General features: G+C 40.1%; 2 protein-coding genes across 5 annotated transcripts in view; both read left to right on the top strand.

Moving 5' to 3' along the window:
- TEC (tec protein tyrosine kinase) overlaps positions 1 to 6,465 on the top strand; it is a 160,947-nt gene extending 154,482 nt beyond the window's left edge. The window contains exon 19 of one of the 2 annotated variants that reach the window (XR_004350023.1): positions 6,406 to 6,465. The gene's annotated coding sequence lies outside the window, so the exon portion shown is untranslated. Of the gene's footprint in view, positions 1 to 6,224; positions 6,239 to 6,405 lie in introns of those variants that run through there. The other variant, XR_004350022.1, reaches the window with a different exon arrangement.
- Positions 1 to 18,385, top strand: part of TXK (TXK tyrosine kinase) — a 62,918-nt gene that overhangs the window by 8,623 nt on the left and 35,910 nt on the right. The window contains exons 2-6 of one of the 3 annotated variants that reach the window (XM_032632697.1): positions 6,499 to 6,547; positions 7,620 to 7,722; positions 8,431 to 8,636; positions 11,183 to 11,248; positions 15,897 to 15,951. In XM_032632697.1, coding sequence (XP_032488588.1) covers positions 6,499 to 6,547; positions 7,620 to 7,722; positions 8,431 to 8,636; positions 11,183 to 11,248; positions 15,897 to 15,951 — 479 coding nt within the window. Of the gene's footprint in view, positions 1 to 6,328; positions 6,548 to 7,619; positions 7,723 to 8,430; positions 8,637 to 11,182; positions 11,249 to 15,896; positions 15,952 to 18,385 lie in introns of those variants that run through there. The other 2 variants (XM_032632696.1, XM_032632695.1) reach the window with 2 other exon arrangements.

Raw genomic sequence — 18,385 nt, 5'->3', positions numbered from 1 at the left:
TACACAAAGAAAAGTAAATAACCATCGACGTTGGTACCTGATTATGAGCCACAGAGCAAGACAGATAACAGTGCTTCGGGAGCCGAAGGAAGATTAGGTGGGAGTGGATTGCAATGGGAGCCTTTTTTAAGCCGGGGACAGAAATGTGCAAGGTGTCTGTGAGAACGGTGAACAGAAGAATAGAAACTGGTGTAATAGGAATTGGTGAGCACTAAGCATCAGGGGGGGCTGGCCAGATTACGGAAGGCCTCGGAAATAAGGAAAGATATACTCCTGTTGCCATATGTAATTGAGAGTCTATTTTATTTTATTAATTTAATTAAAGGAATGAAGATGTGGAGAGAGTAGGGAAGGCTGACATCTGGGGGAAGAATGGTCCAGGCAGAACAAAAGCGAAGAGCCTTGGGTGAGAGCAGTCCTGGTCCAGAAGCGCTGCGGGGGCAGTGTGGATGGGGTGAAATGAGCACAAGCACATTGGAGAGAAGGTGAGAGGCACCAGGAGGCCAGGTCGTGGACGGTTTAAGGACGATTGTGAGAAAATTGGCTGTAACGCACAGTGAAATGGAGAGCCATTGTGGGTTTGTGAGACAAGGAGTAGCATGATCTGACCTAGGTTTTAAATTAATTACTGTGGCCACTGAAAAATAAGCCATAAAGGGTGGGGGGGGATGGGACTAAGTGTAGAAGCAGAAAGAAGTTAGGAGACTATTGGTATAATCCAGATAATGGAGACTTAGACCTTGTTAGTAACAGAAGGGTGGGGAAAAGCAGTAACATTCTGTGTGTGTGTGAGTTTTAAATTGTGGTGAAATGTAACATAAAATTTACCATTTTAACCATTTGTAAGTGTAGAGTCCAGGAGCGTGAAGTCCAAGCACATTATTGTACAATCATCACCATTACTCATCTCCAGAACTTTTTCGTCATCTCAAGCAGAAACTCTTGGATACATTTTTTTTTTTTGCGGTACGCGGGCCTCTCACTGTTGTGGCCTCTCCCGTTGCGGAGCACAGGCTCCGGACGCGCAGACTCAGCGGCCATGGCTCACGGGCCCAGCCGCTCCGCGGCACGTGGAATCTTCCCGGACCGGGACACGAACCCGTGTCCCCTGCATCGGCAGGCGGACTCTCAACCACTGCACCACCAGGGAAGCCCTTGGATACATTTTTAAGGAATAGTCAGCATGCTCTCCTGATGGATTGGACTGGGGTATGAGAGGAAGAGAGGAGTCAAAGGTAACTCCAAGATCATTGGCCTGAGCAACTGGAAAAATGGAGTTGCTCTTGACAAGATGGAGAAGAGTGGATAGACGAGTTTGGGGAGGAAGATGAGAGGAGTTCAGATTTCTTCCTGTGAATTCGAGATGTCCACTAGACATCCAAGTGGAGAATTTGAGAGTGCCTTTGGTTGTGCAAGTCTGGAATTCATTGGAACTGGGGTAGAGGTGTACATTTGGGTGTCATCAGCAGATAGATGGCTTTTAAGACACAGGAAGGAATGAGTTAATCAAGGGAGTGAATAAGGCAGAGTAAAGAAGAAATCAAAAGCTTTGGGGCAGCCTAGCATTAGACCCAGTCTAAGAAGTTAGCAGGGAGGAGAAGAAAGCAGTAAAGGAGACTGAGAAGAAGGAGGACCAGTAGGACCTAGTGTCAAATGCTGCTGAGAGCACAGGTAAGATGAGGCCTTAGAATTGACCATTGTTTATAGCAGTGCATAGGACCCTGGTGACTCTAACAAGAGCAGTTTTGGGAAGTAGCAGGATCAAAAGCTTAACTGGGATGGGTTAAGAGAAAGTAGGAGGGAAAGAATTGGAGGCAGCAAATAAAGACTGCTAATTACTATAAATGCGGAGCAAAGCTGATGGAAGAAATAAGATCAAGGGTAATTTGTTGTTTTGTTTTTAAGGGGTGAAGTAGCAGTATATTTATCTGCTATTGGGAAGGATCCAGTAGAGAGGGAGAAAATGGTGATGTAGAAGAGGGAAGGAGTATTTAAATACCTCTACACGGGACTTTGACACAGCATTTTGCCACAGTCCATACCATACTCTGCTTGCTTCTCTCACTTGTATAACCTACACTGGACTTCACATTTCTTGGCCTGGATGGATGCATATCTGTACGGGGCTCTAAGGCAACACTGGAATAAATCGGTAAGGATGCAAATTAGAACCACTCCTGCCAAGGTAGACAGAGCCCCCAAGTGCTAACGTACCCTGTTTGGGGGGCGTGTTTTTGGCAATTGGCTCATGCAGAGGCCACCAGATGAAAACTGACAGTCAGAAGCAGTTGAGATCCAAAAGCCTAATAATACACCATGTAGTGAAGGTTTGCGGAACTCTATTTCGGTCCCTGGAAATCCACTTTGTGTTTCTTGGTGCAGGCTAAGGAAGAAAGTTATTAAATCAGGGGTGAGTGATCTCACAGCAGTGGGAGCAAAAGTGAATCTTTGCCTGGGCTGGGACTGGAATTGTATCTCCAGAGTAGGAATGAGATGTTTACCCCTGGACACCACTAGTGTGTCTGTAGCCCAAACATTGAATAACGGCAACATCCAAACCGGAGAAAGGCAAGTAACTAATGCATGAATCTAGGTTTTGAAGGTGAAAGGCAAAGGAACCAGTATATATTGATTACTGTGTTGGATATCTTTATTCTTATCGACCCTATTCTATCCTGGCAGGATGACCTGTAGGGGATTAAACGTGGAAGCCAGCCTCCATCGTGGCTCAGTGAGCCCGGCCTCTTGGTATTCATTCTTCTCCACCTTGCACTCTATCCTGGAAAAGTAATCTGTAGGGCTTGGTTCAGCATGCTTCTGAGCCCTCTGGCTTCTGGTTACACTACATCCATGGGGAGCCCTGGAAGGAAGCTGTGGTGAGGTTACCTTGAACTGGCTGTGTCCCTCTACAGCAGATCATTGCTCCTGTAAAATGGTCCCTGCTCTACTTAACTCTCTCACTTTCCTGGGCCTTTTGGACATGGGGATGGTGACAGTTCCACTATTGCTGGACCCAGGTGTCTGCACATTCTTTATCGTTACCTTACCCCCTTCTACACCTTTGTAATTAGTCTCTTTGTAAATAAACCCGTCTAAAAGTATTCTAATTTAAGTATGTCTTGTTTTATATTATAGGCCTGATTGATACCATAATTGGTATCATAAGTGGCTCTAGGAAACAGAGTCAAAATTGGAATTGGGATTTATTTGGTCATATAGTTAGAGGTCCAGGGATAGCCTTATTGCTGGGAGAAATAACTCAATTTTCCATTACTCCAGTTATCATTGGTGGTAGCCTGGGATGAAGGGCAAAATGTTGGCTATATGGAGCCTCTGAAAGTCCCATTGTGAGAATCACAGCACAAACCCTCAGAAATTTGGAGTAATTACTTGACCCTTTGCTCATAACTATTTTTTATTTTATTTTATTTTTTTTTGGCCACACTGCGTGGCATCCAGGATCTTAGTCCCCCAACCAGGGATTGAACCTGTGCCCCCTGCAGTGGCAGTGAGGAGACTTAACCACTGGGCCGCCAGGGAAGTCCCCACTATTTTTGATTTGAAAAGTAGCTCCTGGCTTCCTACTGGTGAAGACTGAATGCTCCAACCATGCCATGAAATGCTTATGCGATCCAAACTGAGTGAGCCTGTCATGAGCTGAGTGTTATCTGATTCACTGAACCAAAAAATTGGGCATGTGTAGGAGTAATCCATAATGATATGGAAATGGTATATGTGAAAGTGGGCCCCCGTAGATCCAGAAGGCTCAAGAAAACTTCATGAGCAGGTGACATTCACATAGTACCTGTTCTTTCTTCTTCTCCTTCACCTCACACCCAAGACCTCAAGAGGAATTTCCCATCAGGCCTGATTTACAGGTAGATCTGCAACCCAAACCCACATGAGCAGGAAATGAACAGCCATCATGCTACAGCCCTATTCAGAGGTAGCCTGAAAGATGGTGTTGAAATAACATTCTCCTTGAACTTCAAGAAGTACATCAGTTTATTCACTTCATTAGGGACAGTTAGTCTGAGGCATCGATCTACATTGACTCATATGCAATGGCAGAAAAGTTGGCCTGCTAGTTCAGGAACGTGGAAAGAACAAGATTGGGAGGTTGGTGAAAGATCTGGGGAGGAATGTGTTTGAAACTCTTGGAATGGGGACAAAATGAGAAGATGTAACCAAAGGTCTACAAGACGATAGATATATTTTGTGGAGTCAGCCTTTTCTTAGTTTCATTGGTGCTGGTACAGTGGTTCTCTGAACACTCTGACCATGTGTCCCATAATTCAGAAGCAGCTGGCTTAATAGGACAGAAGAATGGCCTGCTAAAGGCTCAATTGCTATGACACCTGGGAGACAACATCTTGCAAAGTTGGAGTGGTGTCCTATCATATACAGTAAATGCCTTAAGCCAACAGCCAATGTGGTGTTGTTTCTGTATAGCCAGGATGTCTGAGTCTGGGAACTAAGGAGTAGAGGTTGGAGTGGCCCCTATCACCACCTAATAACCCACTGGATATTGTTATTCTCTTTCCCTGTGACTTTGGGTTTGGTGAGTTTGGAGATTCTAGTGCCTGAGAGGAGAATCCTTTTGTCAGGGAACATTGGAAGTTGAGATTGCCCTCTAACCATTTTGGGATTCCTTGTATCAGCAAATTGATAGGCACAGGAAAGGGTCAGAGTAGCTGGGATGAGTATCCTGATTACCAGGAATTGGGTTCATTCTTCACAATGAGTACAATGAGGACTTTGAAACTCAGGGAATTCACTAGCTTCATTTCTTAAAATTCATAATAGTCCTGGTCAGTAGAAAACTGTAACAACCCCATTAAGACAGTACCAACTAAGGACCCAAATCCCACAGGAATGAACATTTGGGCAATTTCATTAGATAAAGTACCTCCTTTGGCCGAAGTGTCAGCAGAGGCAAGGGGGCACAAGGAATGAATGGTGACAGAAGGTATCTGTGATCAGCTTAGGACTCAGGACAGCTTAAGAGGTGGGAATTGTAGCAGCTATGTCCTATGTTACTCTTCTTTTCTCCTCGTTTCCTTCTCTACCTGACTTAAGAATCCTAATGGTGGTTAATATACTAGGTTTCGGGTGGGAATATGATCAAATTGACATCACCTGGTGATAATATGGTAGCTCTTTTTCATCCCTTGTTCTGGAGGCATAGAGTGGATGCTGAGGGATAGATTGTACCGGGTGTCTTCTGCTTGTACCCCTCTTCCATGTTCCAGGACTTTAGAGAAAATATCTAATTTAATCTCAACAACCCTATAATGATAATAGGTCTTCTTGATTACCCTCTTACTATTGATATATACCTGGCATTGTTCTGCATGCTTTATATGAATTCATTCAATTAATCCTCATAGTAGCCTTACATGCCTAGTGTCCTATTATTCCCATTTTACAGATGAGGAAACTTAAGCACAGAACAGTTAAGTAACTTGCCCAAACCCACAAAGTTGGAGATTAACCTCTGCCCCCTAAGGCTTCTCAAAGGGGGTAGGTATGATTATCTTGTTTTCACAGATAGGAAAACAAAGAGATAGAGAAGTAAAGGGACTTATCCCAGATGTAGTCAGCGCCCTCCCCCCTACCCCCGCAGCTAGAATTCATCCTTAGATCTTTCTAACCTCAAAGCTAATGCTCATGTCTGATGTACTCTGCTTCCTTAACAAGGCTTCATTTTTAGGGGTCAGTATGAGAAAGTGCCGCTGCGAAATGCAGATTCTATGAACATAAAACAGCTTTTGATAAATTCAAAATTTATGGTTTGAAAAAGGCAAATGGTCTAGCTTAAATAAAGATTAAACTTGACAGTAGAAGTGTAAGCATGACCCAGATTTACTAGATAGCTAGTGCTTTCTTTAAATATTCAGTTTATGTTTGGACCTAATCCATAGAAAATTTGAGAGCCAAAAAGGTATAAATGTATTTTGATACATAATATATAAAAATAAAATAAATATGTTAAATTATATTATTATATAATATATTAAATATATTTATATTACTTTATGTAAATATATAAAATATATATTAAAATATTTTTGAAGAAATGCGATGGACCTAATTCAAAATCCCTGCTAACAGATTTCCTAGGAGAACACTGTTTCTGGAATCATATTCTTTTGTATACTTGTCAACTGACATTAGCCCTGATCAAGGTAAAGAGGAATACAATGGTCATTTATCATTCACAGACTGAGGAAATGCATGAAACCAGACCCAGGAACAAGAGCCTGAGAAGGGAAACCACAGAGGCCGGGGTGCCAGTAACTTCTTTTTGTGTTAGTGACAGTTTTTCATCTTCTGCTAGTGAAGAAGGGCACGGTCAAGACTTTGCATATGCTTTGCAATACTTTCTGTCACCCGTACCCTCAGGGATTTCCTCCTTTGGACCAGCACCAGCAGCCTCCTCTATCCAATATCACGGACTCACGGCTTTCTAACAGTTGAGAATGATCTGCTTTTCAGATAATACCGTCCAGTCGATTTTCTGCTGTTGCTGTTCCGTGCAGAAGCGGTAAGTCTTCTTCCGAGGGCAACTTCTTGGAAATTAATTCATTCCTTTTCTTTATTGTCTGTCGAGTCTCCACATCTCTTTGTATCTGCTGTTGCCTCTGCCTGGGAAACCCTACTCCCATTTTCTTCCTGTTGAATGGCCATTCATTTAAAGCTAGCTGTAGGTCAAATGTCAGGTCTGTGATGCTTCCCTGATCCTCTTGGATTTAATTGCTCCTTCCATTGTGTTCCCAGAGCACACGGCTTGGTTCTTTATTTAATACTTATTTCATGTATGCTATTTATATGTCTGTGTTTCACTCTGTAATTTTTACCTTTTTTTTTTTTTTTTTTTTTTTAATTTTTACCTTTTAAGGGTAAGAATCCTGTCTTGTTTATTTGAGTATCTCCCCCAAACTATCAGTGTGTTTTACACTTTGGTGCCCAGCAAATGATGTATAAGGATAAAATCCAGCGCACCATGATAATAATAAGAGCCAACATTTAATGGGAGTGTTCTATATGTCAGACTGTGCTAAGAAGTTTGCATATTTTAGCTCAAGTAACTCTCAAAACCACCCATTTTTTTTACAATCCCCATTATACAGATGAGGAAATTGAGGCTTAGAGAGGTTACATTGCTTACCCAAGGCCACACTATGAAAATGGTAGACCTGGGATCTAAACTCATGTTCTTATCGCTACACCATGTCTACTTATAACAATAGATACCATCGAATGAGGTGATGCATGTAAAATGATAAACACTGTGCCTGACACAGAGTAAGATCTTCATTATCATGATTGTAATTGTACACCCTTAATATGCACCAGACTCTGTATTGGGCACATGATATGTTTTCTCAATTTTATTTCATAACAACTCTATACGCTCTTAGCATCTCTAGTTCCCAGATTAAAAAAAATGAAGTTCTGAGAGGTAGTACCTTGTTCAAGGAAATGGAGTTTGGAAGTCTTCTAAAAAAAAAAACGATAGGAAGGAGATTTTTCTACCAGTTTGTGATAATCTAGTAGATTCATAGATAACTTGAGTACAAATAATCATTTGTAACATGATTATTTTTCAATGTCAGACAAGTGAGGACACAAATAAGCCTTAGCAAAGATGAAGAACTTCCAGAAAAATACACGCAGCGTCGCAGACCATGGTTCAGTGAATTGCCAAGTAAGAAGCAAGTGAGTATCGTTTTGATGGGGGTGAAGAGGTAGAGGACGGTGGCATTTTTAGGGTCTGTGCCTCATGAGGTACCGTTTGCTGCCATGCCCAGAACCTAGTATCATGGTTGGCACATAATGAGTTCTCAGTAAACATTTAGTGAATCGATGTCCTAGAAGAAAGTGAAAGACAAAAACCAACCAACCAACCAACCAACAAAAACAGTTAAAATAGACTACTCTGCTATATTTTGGCAGAACTTGAAATTGGGGAAAAAATGTGTTCTGGCTACTGCCATTTTGAGGCCAGGATTAATTTTCAGTTCAGTGGTGGAGAATCAGTTTTCTTGGGAAGTGTGTTAAACCCAAGCACAAGCTTACAGCACGCGAAAGGGAAGAGCCGTTTTTCTTTTTCCAAGAGAGAAAAATCCTTGAAGTGAAACTATGAAGGAGGAAATACAATTTTAAGAATTGGGACATGAAAACAATTCAGTGCAATGCTGGCAAGAGAATTGGTGATCTTGAGAATTTACAAAATGATGAGTGTGTTGCTGGATCTGGAAGTCGTTCTATAGTTAGTCATTTCCTACCTTTATCCCACCTGGGCTTCTGCTTTGGTGCAGCTGGCTGGGAGAAGTGAGGGGGCAGGCAGATAGGCTCTATCCCGATTCGTTTTTAGTACAGATCACTAAAACAATAGCACAACGACTCACTCTTTAGTGTTTACAGTCCAAAAGGGGCCGAGTGCAGCCATCAAAACGCAAGCCGCTGCCTCCCCTCCCACCCTCTGAGTTTGCCGAAGAGAAGATCCAAGTCAAAGCACTGTATGATTTCCTGCCCAGAGAGCCCTGTGACTTAGCCTTAAAGAGAGCAGAGGAATACCTGATCTTGGAGAAGTGTAATCCTCACTGGTGGAAGGCAAGAGACCGCTCGGGGTAAGACTGATGGCTTAGTCTTTACCAAATCTCTCATCTCTCATTCTCTGAAGACTTCTGAAGCATGACATAGACTCCGTGTAGTGGCTCATTTAATCCAGGTTTATAACTCTTCCTCGTAAATGAAACAGAAGCTGTTCCCACACCTCCCCATCTGTATGAAAGAGCATTATAGCACCGTGATTTCAGGCAGACTCTCTAAACTAGGTACATGTGGCTTTATATCCTGATGCTGCCGCGTACTGTTGTGTGTCCTTGGGCAAGTCACTTACCCTCTGTTTCCCTCCCTCCCTCCCTCCTTCCCTCCTTTCCTTCCTTTCTCTCTTTCTTCTCAGTTATAATTGACATATAACATTATATTAGTTTTAAGTATACAGCATAATGATTCAATATTTATATATATTGTGAAATGTTAACTACAAGTCTAGTTAACATTCATCACCATACATAGTTACAAATTTTTTTTCTTGTGATGGGAACTTTTACGAACTTTTATTTATTCTCTTAGCAACTTTCAAACATGCAATACGGTACTATTAACTGCAGTCACCATTCTATACATTATATCCCCAAGACATATTTATTCTGTAGCGGGAGTTTTATACTTTCTGATCCCCTTCACCCACTTCACCCCCACCCACCCTTGCTTCTGGCAACCGCCAATCTGTTCTTTCTATATATGAGCTTGTTTGTTTGTTTCTTCAATTTTTAAAAGATTTTACGTGTAAGTGAGACCATATAGTATTTGTCTTTGTCTGACTTACTTCACTTAACATAGTGCTCTCCAGGTCCATCTATGTTGCTGTAAAGGACAAGATTTTCTTCTTTTTATAGCTGAATAATATTCCATTGTAGAGATATATACCACATTTTCTTTATCCACTCATCCATCAGTGGACACTTAGGTTGTTTCCACATCTTGGCTATTGTAAATAGTGCTGCAATGAACATGGGGGTGCATATATCTTTTTGAGTTAGTGTTTTCATTTTCTTCAGATAAATACCTAGAAGCAGAATTGCTGGATCATATGGTAGTTCTATTTTTAATGAATTTTTGTTTCTTTATTTGTAAAATGGGAATGATAGTTCCTACCATACAAGTTCTTATTCTAATTTATGCTTTCTTTGGCAATTTGAATTTTTTTCCTGTTAAGCTCTGAGATAGAAATGGAAACAGTATCTTATTCATTTTCATATTTCTACAATGACTAGTTTTAGAAGTAAACATTGCAATAGTTTCTGAATTAAATTGGAAAGAAAAAAGACCCTGGGATGCAATAAGACTTCTTTGTGTCAGTTGCAATAGATTGCTAATGCCAGACTGGAGTCCTGGGTAGAGAAGAATTCTGAGGAGTAGGTGAGCTTTCTGGGAAAGAATGCTGGCACTGATTTCTGATCCTTGTCAAGATTTGGAGATTATAAGTGTCTAAGCATCAGAAGTACATACATACCTCTTTATTTATATTTTCCTGATGATTTGGCTGTGTTACCAGTTTTTGATTGAGTCTCAACATGTGATGGAGACTTTTCAGTGGGAAAAGAGGTATGATGTCCCAGTGATCACAGTAAGTTAGTAGGTTCAGGGCTGTGTAATTAGCTACGGCTGCAGGTGGCCTATTGGCATGACTCAGAGAGAAACAACAACAATTTTTAACTTCAAAGTTAATAACTGAATATAGTTGTTTTTTTTTTGGATTCAAACATGATAAATAGTACCCAAATTCTGCTTTGCCGCACCTCCAAACCCAGTCTCTTTCCCAAAAGGAAGCACCATTATTCATTTAGTGAGTACTTGTCCAGATCATTCTCAATGCACTCATTGAAACATATGGTATTGTTTGCAGATATAATTTACCTAAGTCTGACCATACTTTATGCATTGCTCTGCAACTTGCTTGTATTCCTCAATAAAATGTCTTGGAGATCTTTTCATAATTTTAAATTTCAGATTTCATTGGCGAAGGTATAGGAAAAGTGAAACCCCTCCCCTGCCGATGAGTGTATAAATTGGTACATTTCCCTTCAACAGCAATTTACTGTATCTACTGAAAGATGTACATACTCCGTGACCCAGCAGTTTCCCTGCTTGGTATCTGTCTTAGAGAAGTACTTTTACTTGTACACAAGAAGGCATGTTCAAGTATTTCTTTCCAGCTTTGCTGTAATAGGGGCGTGGCTGAACTAGAATATCTATTCTGTGGAATACTCTGTGGCAATTAAAAAGAATTAAGTCAATATCTTTGTAATTGGTATGCTTTTAATCTAGTCACTATGATGTCCCAGTGATCACGTAAGTACACCTTTTCCTCTTTGCAAAGATTTTTGTCAGAAAACGTCTTAAACTATTCACATTATAAGTCAGAAACTTAGTATTTATCATGCAGAGATTTTAGTTGAAATGAAAAAACTTTTCTTTCTTCTTTCAACAATTTAATTAGTCAAATGAATTTGATTTTCCCCTGCATCCTTGAGGTTTTTAAAAGGATTTTTGCCACAATAATGCCACAAATGTGCCAAGCATTTTGATTTTTGCTTTGTCTTTGTAGGAATGAAGGCTTAATTCCAAGCAACTATGTAACTGAAAACAAACCAACCAACTTAGAAATATACGAGTAAGTGTCCTCCAAAATATGTCCTATGGTTAATCTATGAAAAATATGTACATTTGGGCAGCTTATAAGTATACATAGTGTTTTTGGTCTGTAAGACCAAAGTAAGGAAAAGAAGGTAACACGGTTGGCAGCTTTAACCTAAGAGATCTTTGATCCTTATAACGGTTGATTCAGAAACTTCTTTTTCTTAAAATCACTTTTGTTTTGTACGGTCAATTAAAAAAATTTTTGACAGTGACAATGTGAAACCAAACACTCATCTTGCACTTATTTTAATGCATGTCCTAAATGGAAAAGTTATTATTTAAAAAATGGGGACTTTCCTGGTGGTCCAGTGGTTAAGACTCTGCACTTACACTGCAAGGGGCATGGGTTCGATCCCTGGTCAGGGTACTAAGATCCCTCATGCCATGCAGCGTGGTCAAAACATTTTAAAAAATTAAAAATGGCATTAATTGTGCATAAATGAAATTAGACTTAATATATAGACACATGACTGTATTTAGCTCATGTTTTGAAATCTTTTAGAAATCAATGAAGTTGAGAAGTAGGCTAATGTAGTTTGGAAGAACATTTGGTATGTTACTAGAGTTCTGCTTAGAAATACATTCTTGCTACCCTTATAGATTTAGAAGACGGAAATCTTAGCAGTCACTCTGTAGATCATTCTGCCCCTCATTCTGCAGATCAGACACTAAGGTTGAGATATTAAATTTATTTATTTTTATTTATTTTTGGCTGCATTGGGTCTTTGTTGCTGCGCGCGGGCTTTCTCCAGCAGCGGCGAGTGGGGGCTACTCTTCGTTGCAGTGCACGGGCTTCTCACTGTGGTGGCTTCTCTTGTTGTGGAGCACGGGCTCTAGGCACGCAGGCTTCAGTAGTTGTGGCTCGCGGGCTCTAGAGAGCAGGCTCACTAGCTGTGGCGCAGGGGCCCAGTTGCTCCGTGGCATGTGAGATCTTCCTGGACCAGGGCTCGAACCCGTCTTGAACTGTGAAATGAACAGGTAAGGCATTTACAGTTTGGTCCACCTTGCCTAGTATTACAGGTGTACTACATTCATAGATACTTCAGTCCTCCAGTCAATTTATTTGTTCAGTCTTTTTTATCGTGCACTTAGGATGTACCAGATGTTAGCTGTTCCAGGCCTTGGAAACACAATATGGAATACACAGAAGCAGTCCCTGCCTTCATGCAACTTACAGCTTCATGGGAAAATAGACATTAAACAACCCCAAATTCACAAATAAATATATCATTTTAAATTGTGGTATTATGAAGGAACAGTATGGGGCACAGGGAGAGGGAAGGGGATATAATTTAAATGAGCGTGTTGGGTGGGGAAGACCTTCCTGAGGAAGTGACTTGAGGCCTAAAGTGGGCAGGAGGGAGTTAGGGGCCGAGCGGGGAAGGAATGCTGTGTCCACATGGGCTTCTGACATTTCAGGGGAACCTTTATTCAGAGAAATATTTATGGCTACTTTGGTTTGAAATTAAATTATCAACATTACAACGTAAAACCCTGGTTTTCAGTAAGCCTTCAGATTTAACTTGTAAGTCTTGATATACCACGCATAAATCTAAAAAAGTTAAGAACAATCACCTTAATTCATACTCAACATACGAAATGTCTTTAAACAATCCATCCTATTTATAAGCTCAGTTAATTAAATTTCTGGAAACATCTAACTTGCATTGATAAACTGAATAAATTCAGTTTTCTTTTTAAGTATTGTACGTCACATGCCTGACAGGGCAAATTTGCAATTGTAATAGCCCTTTGTAAGTCCTTACATGATCCTGGAAGTGTAATAAGTTAAACAGATATATGTGGTAAATCGAGTTCTCTTATCCATATGAATGTCATTTTAAAAATTGGTTCAATTCCCTCAAACTTCAAATAACAAGTTTAAGATTAATTTTAAATCAAAGACAAAAACCTGATATGCCAGATTCTCTTAAAGTTATAGATATTTTAAATAGCAAACATTGATTATCCTGAGCTATGGAAATATGAGTCTGATTTATCTAATTGTCTCTACACTGAGTGCTTAACCTTCTCAGGGTTAGAAAGTCACTCAGTGAAGCAGATTAACCTTCTCAGACCTAATAGGGTTTCTAGGGCTAAAACTCAAGACCACAATACTGTTACTTATTGATCAGAAATCTAAGAATGGCACATGGGTGGCTTACATATATATAAGATGGTTGTACTCAACCACAGTTGGACGTACCGTGAGTCCAATCCTGGTGAGTTTGAGCCAGGATTTTTTTTAATATGTCAGTAGAAGGCCCACCACAATCCTGGGTATTGGGGCTTCTATTGAAATCATTCAATGTTAGTTTTTTTTTTAATTTTTTAAACATTTATTTACTATTTATTTATTTATTTTTGGCTGCATTGGGTCTTTGTTGCTGTGCGTGGGCTTTCTCTAGTTGCAGGGAGCCGGGGCTGCTCTTCGTTGCGGTGCGCAGGCTTCTCACTGCGGTGTTTTCTCTTGTTGCGGACCATAGGCTCTAGGTGCGTGGGCTTCAGCAGTTGTGGCTCACAGGCTGTAGCGCACAGGCTCAGTAGTTGTGGCACAGGGGCTTAGTTGCTCCACAGCATGTGGGATCTTCCCAGACCAGCGCTCAAACCCGTGTCCCCTGCATTGGCAGGTGGATTCTTAACCACTGCGCCACCAGGGAAGCCCCTCAATATTAGTTTTATAATCAGTGTTGTCTCAGTAAAGGAGTTACAGCCTTACCTATTTGAAAAAAACAAAACAGAACAAAAACTCTTCTAACTTTCACCAACTGATTTAAAGAGATGAAATTCTGAAATACCATGCTCCCACCTCCTCTAAATTGCATTCATCCTATCTTTTCCTGCCTTACATATATCATTATAATAATGCAGATGGAATTCTGCATTATTTTAAAGGGTCTTAAATTCATCATATACTTCTATCTGGCTCTTTTGTTACTACTTTGAAGTCATTCTAAGTATGACTTCCACGTGGATGGATTTTTAATTTATATTTAGTCAAAATTAATATATTTATTTTATTTATCACTATAATAAATAAGTACAAAGCAACAAAATTAACACCAACACAATAGCAGGTAAAAAACATTATTGAGAAAAAAATCAATTTATGTTAATCTCTCCCCTTTCGAGTACATTATGCAGTCTTGGCTTTTTATAGCTTCAGTTATTTCAGTGAGCTATAATCATCATTCTCCTTTTAGCACCCATATTTCAGAACTTAGCCAGTGGGGGGCCCATTAAACTGGTTCCCTGTGTCTTTAATTCTGCCTCATTTATTTTGAAAGAATTTCTTCTTTCTACAGCAAGAGGTCTCAGACTCATCTTGAAATTCCCTTCCACAATATGAATAGTCATTAAAAAGTACTGAATGATATGCACAGTTTAACATCACAGTTACTCTTGTTTCCACGAGCAGTAAGTAGTCATATAGTCATATTACTTTGATTAGAATCATCTGTAATCATCCCCTATTCTCTGTGGTTCATCTTTTTAAAAGACTGTTTTCAATTGGAGGGCATTAGTATTTAAAGAACCTGACCATTCTAATTTAGTGGCAACTTTCTACTATTGAAGGTTAGAGGAAGTCCACATTGATGAGATAGGTTCCATCCTCCAAGGCAGGTCTGAGTTTCAATCAGCCACCTTTGCGCTCCCCCCACTTGACTTACTGCATGGTTATATATGCACTCTTCCTTCCACTGTCCACAAAAATATTATTTCTGGTAAAATTAGAGTAACTCCTTTTTAAAATCTTGTTTTGAAATGAAAGCTTTTCCATTTTTCTGTCTCTCGCCTTTGTTCTACCGTTTCCTCTCTCTTTCCTGTACCACATTTGCCTACTGATTGTGTTGTTATACCAAACCATGTGTTTAAATTACAGTGTTACTTAATTATGATCACTGTGTGTAGCTCTGGTATTTTAAAGTCATTTAATGATGGCTTCATGCAGAGATAACAGCAAGGTCGGAGGCGGAAAAGGGCTTCGTGAGTTTGAGCCAGGAAAGATTCCCAATGTGGCCCAAGCTTAGTAAGCGAGGGGAAAAAGAGGACCACCATGAGGCCCGTGAGGGATTGGGGCAGGGTGATTTGTATATTGGTTGTTTACGCTATCAAACCACTGACTTTACCACAAGGTAACAAACTTAGGAGAGTCAGATAAGTTGGTGTGAGTTTTAAGTTCAGAAAGATAACGTAACACATATATAAGCATGTAAACAAGATGTTCCTGAGGGGAAAGAAATGGTTATTTTTTAGTTTGTTTAACCAAAGCTCTGTAAGGTGTTTATTGAAGATGATGACTTCCTAACCACATACCTTTTATGGAATTTTCAGGAGGTTATATCATTCAAAATTATATACTGTGTGTCAGAAAGTTGAATGGAGATGTGATAGAATAAGTGAGATCTTGGCTTGCAATCAATAAAACTGTATTAAACTAACGGACACATTACAGTACGTTATTGTTTATCTGAGTTAAAAATCACTCCGTTTTCTAAAATCAGTTCTGGAGAAAGTTTTTAAAAATGAAGGAAATGGAGCAGCTTGGGGTTTTTTGGGTTTTTTTTTTCTGGAAAGAAATAGAACATAACATTTAAAAATTATTTTTATTACTTTTACAGGTGGTACCATAGAAATATCACCAGAAATCAGACAGAACGTCTTTTGAGACAAGAGGTAATTCAATTTATTTGTGAATAAATTTGTGAATATTTTCAAAATTTCTGAGAGAGGCACATTATAAAGACTTTACCCAACTAAAAAGTTGTATTACTCACTGGTTTTGTTTTTTTAGCTTTAAAATATTCTTACAACTTCATCTCTACTATACATTTTTTAAGTCGTAAGCTAGATATCTTTGTATCAAATCATGTTTTTCATTGATTTTCACCATAATTTCAGAAATGTCTTTCTCCTGAAATGATTCCAGCTCTAACATACTAAAACTCCTTCATTCACTCTGAAGTGCTTTCTGCCAGAAGGGTCTCTGTTTGGATTGCCTGTGTACCTTTGCATCAATGACAATCCAATATATAGTCTGCCCTCCTGAGCTTAGCTTAGACTCATGAAAAACACAGATATAGAAAAATACACGGGGCTGCACTTTCGTTCTTGGGAACAAAAGGAAGAGTGGAGTAGCCAAAATATCAAACTCAGATCAAAACTGCTCATCTAGGTCAAAACAAAACAAAACTGTGTATAGTTTAAATTTCCACCTGACGGTAAATATCAACTGTGGGTAAATGTACAGTCAGAACTAGAAAGTAAGTGAGAAGTATATGTGTCATTATGACCTGGTGTCGGATATTGAGGAAATCTAGAAATATGAGCGAGAATCAGGTCTGTATCTCAAAACTCAGTGCCAGTAATGGCTTAGGACACAGGGATGGTCCAGTTAGTAGCTGGGGGACAGGCTGAGCACGAGGGACACAGACCAGCCTCAGGTGGTGGTGGGGACAGAGGCTGGAGGTCTGGCCTGGCCTCACTGGCTGCAAGGAAATGGAGCATGGCAGCAAATGCAATATCTGCCTGGCATGGTGACATTATACATTAGTGGGTGCAGAATGGACAAAGAAGGTGTGATGACAGGCAGGCAGAAGTGGAGAAGGGAAGTCGAAAAGTAGGTCCACAGTAAGCAAGCTGGTCACAGGTAATATGGCCTGAATCTCTGGGCTGGGCAGGTCCTACGTGAGGTTCTACATCTGAGAGGAAACCAGAACGGGGCAAGTGTCTGACCTCCCTACAAAGGCTAGAATGGGGAATTTGGTAGCAAACCTTCCCATACCCACAACCCAGATATCGTAAATATCAATAGTAACATTGGGTCATAACATTCTTTAACAAAATAAGACATTACAGATACAGTTAAAGCCCACCCCCTCCCTCATCTTTCTGGTCCTCACTCACTCAGCAGAGGCAACCACAGTAGAAGGGTGTGTTCCCATTTTGTCCATGTGTTTAATTTTTTTTTTTTTTTTACGGTACGCGGGCCTCTCACTGCTGTGTCCTCTCCCGTTGCGGAGCACAGGCTCCGGACGCGCAGGCTCAGCGGCCATGGCTCACGGGCCCAGCTGCTCCGTGGCATGTGGGATCTTCCCGGACCGGGGCACGAACCCATGTCCCCTGCATCGGCAGGCGGACTCTCAACCACTGCGCCACCAGGGAAGCCCTAAATGTTTTAAAGATGTGCTTTTCACATTTAGATCTTTAATCTGTCTGAAGAGTGTGTATGATATTTTAAATATATACATATTTTTCCTCTATATCTTAAAATATTTTTGTAATTTACATATTTTCTGATTTTTATTTTTAAAAATATGCCTGGTTTACATCCTGTTTGGTTATGAAGCATTTAAAATATATTGCTTGTTTGGGTTTCCTAATATTTTATTTAGCATTTGTTCTATCAAGTTCAAAGTTAGCCTGGCTTCTAATTTTCTGTCCTCTTTGTCTGGTTTTAGCATAAAAGTTATACTAGCATCATAAAATGAGTTGGCATGTGGGGTTTTTATCTCTTTTTCCAATCTCTGGAATTGTTATATTAGATAGAAGTTATTTGTTTCTTGAAGGTTAGATATATCTTTTGTAAAATAGTCTGGCAAGCTGCATTTTCAAACAGATAGATATTTGATTACAATTTAATTTCCTTTTCTGTTTGCGTTTTCTTTTTTGTTTTTTTTTTTTTTGCGGTACGCGGGTCTCTCACCACTGTGGCCTCTCCCGTTGCGGAGCACAGGCTCCGGACGCGCAGGCTCAGCGGCCATGGCCCACGGGCCCAGCCGCTCTGCGGCACATGGGATCCTCCCGGACCGGGGCACAAACCCTCATCCCCTGCGTCGGCAGGCGGACCCTCAACCACTGCGCCACCAGGGAAGCCCCTGTTTGCGTTTTTTGGGGGGATTTAATTTATATTTACCTAAGGAATTGCCTATTTTATATTTATTTTCAAATTTATTGCATAAATTATTTATGGAAGTATCTTATAATTTTATTAATTTCATATTTCAATAGTCAATAAATTTTTATACTTCAAAAATCAAAAGGAAGGACTTTGAATTTTCTTTCATCCTTGTCTCCAACCCATCAATTTCCCTCCAAACTACTATTATTA

The sequence above is a fragment of the Phocoena sinus genome, chromosome 5, assembly GCF_008692025.1.
Source record: "Phocoena sinus isolate mPhoSin1 chromosome 5, mPhoSin1.pri, whole genome shotgun sequence".
Taxonomy (NCBI): Eukaryota; Metazoa; Chordata; class Mammalia; order Artiodactyla; family Phocoenidae; genus Phocoena; species Phocoena sinus.
Note: the sequence above shows the minus strand (reverse complement) of the source record. Positions and strands in the feature narration are given on the sequence as shown.